The sequence below is a fragment of the Grammomys surdaster genome, unplaced genomic scaffold (genome assembly GCF_004785775.1).
Source record: "Grammomys surdaster isolate TR1022 unplaced genomic scaffold, NIH_TR_1.0 126197, whole genome shotgun sequence".
NCBI lineage: Eukaryota > Metazoa > Chordata > Mammalia > Rodentia > Muridae > Grammomys > Grammomys surdaster.
In genome coordinates this window covers 3,483,425-3,490,101 of record NW_021621002.1, presented here as the reverse complement: position 1 = coordinate 3,490,101, position 6,677 = coordinate 3,483,425, and the positions used below count along the sequence as shown (strand labels likewise).

General features: G+C 46.3%; 1 protein-coding gene and 1 non-coding gene across 4 annotated transcripts in view; both read right to left on the bottom strand.

The window, feature by feature from the left end:
- Positions 1-3,684: 3,684 nt before the first annotated feature.
- Positions 3,685-3,816, bottom strand: LOC114613230. The gene has a single exon (XR_003710153.1). It is a non-coding gene; the product is annotated as a small nucleolar RNA SNORA17 (small nucleolar RNA).
- A 1,151-nt stretch (positions 3,817-4,967) lies between these two features.
- Cpvl (carboxypeptidase vitellogenic like) overlaps positions 4,968-6,677 on the bottom strand; it is a 103,528-nt gene continuing 101,818 nt past the window's right edge. For 2 of the 3 annotated variants that reach the window (XM_028758405.1, XM_028758406.1), the window contains one exon: positions 4,976-5,218. In XM_028758405.1, the coding sequence (XP_028614238.1) occupies positions 5,108-5,218 (111 nt within the window). In that variant the 3' untranslated portion in view covers positions 4,976-5,107. Of the gene's footprint in view, positions 5,219-6,677 lie in introns of all 3 variants that reach the window. The other variant, XM_028758404.1, reaches the window with a different exon arrangement.

Sequence of the window (6,677 nt, the reverse complement as noted above, 5' to 3'; positions counted from 1 at the left end):
GGAGGGAAGATCTTGATTGCTGGCTACCAAAGCATCTAATGCATCTTTGTCCCTTTCTTCTAGTCACAGTATCTTCGTGGGGGTCGTGTGTGTGTGTGTGTGTGTGTGTGTGTGTGTGTGTGTGTGTGTGATATTTTGGTAATGGCTCCCCGTCTCTCCTACAAACTCCAGTCTTTAAAGCATAGGAACAAGTTCACAATAGTCACTCAGTTTTGTGCACTGTGAGATTGTTTATTTACTTTGCAGTAAGCCCCTCTTACTTTTGGAATTTGAAAATTAAACATTTAAGACAAAGATTAGTATTCACCCTCAAAGATTTGGCTAGACACAACAACACTTCCTATAAAATCCATTGAGGCAGCAGCTACAGCCCCGCCTTCTTCAAGCAGCCAGAGCCCAGGGGAATGCACTGGGCCCTGCGTCACACAACCCGGCTTGCCAAAAGTCCTGCTAAAATGATTGAGCAGATGTCTTCTCTTGGTCTCCAGTAGACATAAATCACAACTGCCTGTGCTTAATTCCTAGGCTCAGTATGCTAAGGACAACAAAAATTAATCATTTTCAGGGTTTTTTTTTTCCTGAATGCTTTTTAAAATCCCCAGCATTGGAATAGCAGTAACCATGATACTATGTGAGAAAAGTCAACACACTTGTGCAGGTTGCTCTATGTCATCCCCCAGATACAAGCTCCTCCTGTGATCATGGAGCTGAAGAGTCCCCAGCCAGCAGTTACCCCTCAAGCACCTTGCATGAAGAACAGGACATTTCTCAAACAACATAAAATTGACACAACATGTTCTATGTATCAGCAGATGCAGGGAGGGGTGAAGGGGCAATAACCGGACTTTCTGTTCATCAGGTGTTCTAGTCATATGACTCGTGTCGAGATCCAGGCCTTTTTTCTGCCTGTATATATCGAATTCCGGTGACACGACAAAAGGTAATTTGGCAGCGTTCCTTAAATGACAAGCCTTTGAACTTTGCAGAGACTCATAATTCAAATGCACTTACTTGTATAGCATTGCCTCTGTAGCTTCTCAGGAGCCCAGTGGAGACAACTTTCAAAGTAAATGTTGTGTCTTCTTCTTCCCTCTCTCCCTCTCTCCCTCTCTCTCTCTCTCTTTTTCTCTCTCTCTCTCTCTCCCTCTCTCCCTCTCTCTCTCTCTCCCTCTCTCCCTCTCTCCCTCTCTCCCTCCCTCCCTCATTCCATCCCCTCCTCTTTTCTATCTTTTCTGTTCCCTCCTCCTCTCTCATCTCTCCTCCCTCCCACCCCTTCCCTTCCTCATTCCCCACCCCTTCCCTCTCTTTCTGTTTCCTCCTCCTTCTCTCTCCCTTTCTCTTTCCCTCCCCACTTTCTCCCTGCCCTCTTTTAACTTCAGAAAATCGGCACTAAATTTAATGCTATTTTTAAATTAAACTTTGTTTTCATCCTCCCAAACAGCAGTGTCCAAACGTTGTTGCTGTCAAATCTTTTCATTAAAAATCTGTGGGCTTGAGTGTGTAGCTTCTGGTGGACGCTTGCCTAACATGTATGAGGCTCTGTGTTCACCTGGCTCTGCAAAGAAAAGCACTAACGGTATATTCAAATGTCTAATTACATTCTTAACACATGGGTAACAAAACATAGGACATGTTAATTAAAGTAGAGGCTACAGAAAGTAAAATAAATATCAAATTTAAAGTAACTAAGTTCTTACTGGGTATGGTCTATAATTCCAGAACTTGGGAAGCAGAGGCAGAAGAATTATCAAAACTTTAAGGCCATGAAAGTTTACATAGTGAGATTCTTCCTCAATACAATAAAATAATCAAATTAAATTAAAACCTGTCTCGTGAAAATAAACTTAAACTTTAAACTAAAGGGCCAGCTGAAGCCTCAGCAGTAAAAGCCCTTGCTAGTTAAACATGATGGCCTGAGTCTGGTCAATGGATCTCCAGAGTGAGAGAGACCTGATCACCACAAGTGTCCTCCGCATGTGCACCACGTAGGCAGGACTCCTCTCAGATATTCTACTGTTGCCCTGTGTCATGGAGATCCTGTGGTTTGGATCTGTAGAACCACCGAACTGGCCCCTTCATGCACTCCAGCAGTTCACTGATGGAGTAGATCCTGGAGTGGGTCAATTCAAAGTCCTGGATCTGGGGCTGAGAGCTATCTGAGCTGGTCTGCCCACCAGCTCTCCTGATCTCATACCCTGAGGGTCAGCTCACTAGCAACACCCCGCCTGCAGCAACCGGGACCAGCTCTACCCTGCTGCCCTTTCTCCTCAGTGTTGCAGCTGGTGAGAAACATTGCCGGTTCTCCCACTCTCACGACCCGGGGGCAGCACTCCCATCTGCCATAGATGATAAGGGACAAAGGAGGGGAGGTGGGTGTCTCTCCCTCACCTGTACCTCATCACCCAGCAGACAAGATGCAGGACTGGTTCTCCAGACCTCATGTCTCTAGGACCAGCTCACCCCACCCTCCGTCACCCCCACCCTCTCCATCAGGGTCAGCTCTACCTTGCTGCCCGTGACATCAGGTGAGGGGCAGGAACAGCTCTCCTTCTTTCCTGACCTTGTTGGGGCCAACTCTCCCACCTACCACAGGTGACGAGGGCAAAAGGGAGGGGAAGAGGATCTCTCCCTCTATGACACCACTGTACAGCAGACAGGAGGCAGAGTTGGCTCTCCCACACTCACAGCCTCAGGCCAGCGCACTCACAATTTTCATATCCAGGGCCAATTCTACCATGCTGTTCAGATAAGGTGAGTGCTACAGCAGGAGAGGGGCAGGGCCAGCTCTCCAGCTGATGACCCCAGGGCTAGCTCTCCAGCTGATGACCCCAGGGCCAGCTTTCCAGCTCATGACCCCAGGGCCAGGTCTCCTGCTTGCCCCGGGTGGTGACAGGAAAGAGGAGGAAGGAGATGAGTGATAGGGCCACCTCTCCAGTGCTTATATCTTTGGGGCAGTTCACCTGCAACTTCTGAAATGTGCAGGACTTCTGGCAGCCCAGACCAGAGATGTCTGCTTGGCCTTTGGTGGCAATAGACCCCTCTTGCTGTAGGGCCATGGACCAGACCTGGCCTCCAGTGGCAGCACAGGCTAAGACCACATCATGGTCTTAAGTGGCATCACTGGCCACTCACATCAGACTGTTCCCCATTACCCTCGTGTCTCCAGCCCTGCCTCTCTCTGTTGTGCCCATGTTCTTCTGTTTCTCTTTCTCATTTCTCCACCACTTACTTGCTCCTCTTAGTGGTACCTGGGGTGCCCTGAGTGTCTGAGGCTATCTCAGGAGTAGTCTCAGGTGTGTTATGCCCTGCTCATGAGTTATGGTGCTGGGCAGGGAATCATCTTGTGCATGATCTGCCTCCCCCACAGGCCTGTGACACACCGGACTGGTGGTCATCTTAGGCTAGCTCCATATCTAGGTCCCATGACTCTGGTCTGGAGGTTTTCTTGGCTTGCTCCTTCCCTGTCTCACCTCAAGTGGCCCACTGTGGAGGATTGTCTCTCTTGGGTTTACTCCCATCCAGGGCCTATGATCCCCAGAGGGGTTTTAGTCTCCAGCTTGCTCTCTATCCTGGGAGCCCGTCTTGGCATGCCTGACACCAGAATGAGGATCGTCTCAGGCCAGCTCCTTGTCCAGGCCCCTGGCACTACACTGTACATCATCTAAGGCTTGCTTTTTTTCAGGGAATCTTAGGCTACAAAACATTCAGCTATTCATAGATCAGAACAATCAACATAGATGTAGCCTCTCTTCTCTCTGCCGCCTACTGATGTACATGTGACACAACAGCCACACCTGCAATGTTTCTAGGGGCCGGCCTATTTTCAAATAAAAGGTGGAGGTGTGGGAATTAATTCACCAGTGAGGCAAATCATACCTGACTGATACAAACCCTAAACCTAAGTATGCTCTAGAATTTCAAAGATATGTGTGTCAAAGACAAATAAGCCTGATGTGACAGTTTAGCCAGGAGAAGGCCAATGAGTATATATTCCCAAACACTTATATTTTGGTTCCAGGTTAGCTCAAATTTTAATTCTAACAATGACATAAAATTAGGTTGCTCTTTATTTAATTACAGGAAGCAGAGTATTTAAAACTCAGATTTAAAATGGCTCCTCTAATGTGTCCTACAGGCTGATTACTGAATGTGTACAACTCAACCAAGCCAACAAACTCCAAAAAAGAGAAAGCAGATTGAGTCGTCTCTGTGCATCAGATTCCCTGCTTACCGAGAGCTGGTGACATCATTCTTCTCCAAGGAAGGTTTCTGTTTCTGAGAATTACAAGGTAGCTTCTATGTGGACACTTCCCGTGATCAAAATCTTCTCTGGAGACTGTTACACCTACATCCTCCCTTTGGGATAAACTGCTCAGCTGCTTTTTTTTTTTCTTTTCCAAGTCATATTCATCAGCATCATCAGAGGCTGTTACAGTTTGAATCTGAAATGTCTCCACAGGCTCATGTTGTGAACAATTACTTCCCAGGTGGTTAAACTGACTCTGGAGGCTGTGGAACCCAGGATGTGGGGCTCAGCTCTGAGGACCCAGGGGTGAACTCTGAAGGAACAACCCAGCCCAGCTTTAGCCTAATGCTCTGCTTCCTGGCCCATGACTATGTGAACAGCCTTTCTGCACACTTCTGCTGCCAGGGACTGAGCCCTGCTGTGCTTTTCCTGCTGAGATGGGCTGAAACCTCCAGCCAAAGTTAATCTACCTTCCTTAGTTGTTTCTGGCTGCCAAGAACAATAATACAGAGTCACTAGGACAGATGTGTCATGAGATAAACTATCTTAGTATTTACAGAACCAGATGATGTTACAAGTCTATTAATTTATTGCACTTTCTGCCCTGGAAGGGATTAGCTATTCCATCAGTACCTCAGAACCCATTTATTTTCATCCCATAAATCAAGACACATGGTTTTCACTTAAGTGTGCTCATGATCCCTAACTGTCATTCAAAAGGTCACATGGTTCAGGTAAACTTTTATTGGTTTAGAAAGTACCTTGAAAATATAAAAAAGACATGTTTAATTTACATGACATCTTTGGTTTTCTTAAAACAATATTCTTTTGTGACTAAGACTCCTGTTTCTGGAAAGTAGCTTATGAATTATAAGGTTCCCATCCTCTGTCATAGATGAAGCGATTGATCATATCAAAAGATCTCATTGGCTGGTCATAGGGCAAAATGTGTCCTCCACCTCGGACGATTACCTTGGAGACCAAAGACAAAAGAACACAGGGAAATAAATATTTTCAATATAAACTCAGATTAAACACTATTTAACATATATGTGAAATTCAGAATGGCGTTGCTATGTAGCTCAGTGTTAGAGCCCTTGCCTAGAGGGTGGAGTCCTTGAGTTTTGTCCCCAGACAGAAAACAGAAATAAGTACAGAACACTTCCTTCCACAAGCCTTGGTGTTGTATGCTCTCCTAGTGATACATTACCTTAGAGTGAGAAAGCTTTTCAGCTTCAGTTCTTAGATTCTATACCAATTTGCATCATTTTCCAAATGACTTCTCTTTCCCACTCCAGAGTGAGTTTCTGCTCCTGAGCTCCTAGCTGAGAGTGAGTGTTGCACTCTTAAGTTTTACCTAGATGACCTGGAGGTAGGAAGGTTTCCCCATCAATGTCAGGTTGCAACGGAACAGAGCCTACTCTGTCTTTTAATTAGCCAGCTAAGTCTCACCACTCACAAATCAAAGATGCAAGCCACTCAGCAGCTTCCAGAGGTGTGCGACCAAATGTGGTAGGCTTGTGATTATATATGTAAATGTGACAAGATTAATCTCAAGGCTCCCCAGATGGAAATAGCCTCATCCTCAGACATGAGGTATTTTGGGAGCCTCTAAGCTCATGTGTTCCAGATGTTCTGGGGGTCATAAGTGTGCCATGAATTTTAAAAGGGTTATGCAAGCATTTAAACCATCACTCTAAGGTAGGTTTTAGTAAAAGATTCCAATTCTCCCTGGACCTGCAGATGTGGACCTAGCAGGAGAGGCTTCCCAGTTGTGGCTTTTTCAGCACCCAGAATGCAAAGGAAGTCACAATGTGCTTGTGATGCAGACATATCAGGGCAGACTTCTCAGGAATCTCTGGGGGAAAGATTCCTGGACTGACAATGGTAGGCAGGCACAGGTGCAGGGGTGCAAGGATGCAGGGGTGCAGGGGTGCAGGGATGCAAGGGTGCAGGGGTGCAGGGGTGCAGGGGTGCAGGGATGCAGGGATGCAGGGATGCAGGGGTACAGGGATGCAGGGGTTCAGGAGTGCAGGTGTACAAGAATGTAGGGGTGCAGGTGTACAGGAATGTAGGGGTGCAGGGATGTAGGGGTGCAGGGGTACAGGGATGCACAATAGAATAACCTGTTCTTGTATGCACAGGAAAGCAACAGGCCTGCACTTCTATATGCAGCCCCCCTCATTAAGGAGAGGGGTGAGACAGAGGAAAGCTAAACTGGCAAACAACCACAGGATACGGGCCTGCTGTGATGTGCTGAGATGAACAGGTTAGATATTTGGGGATTTATTTTTAGTTTCAGTAAAAATATACTTAACCTGAAATTACATTTTCAATCACTTTAAGGTATAAAAATCCAGTCACGTTTAGCACATCCTCTGTCACTAGTAGGTCATTTTGGACTATTTTCATTGTCCCAAAGGAAACAGCA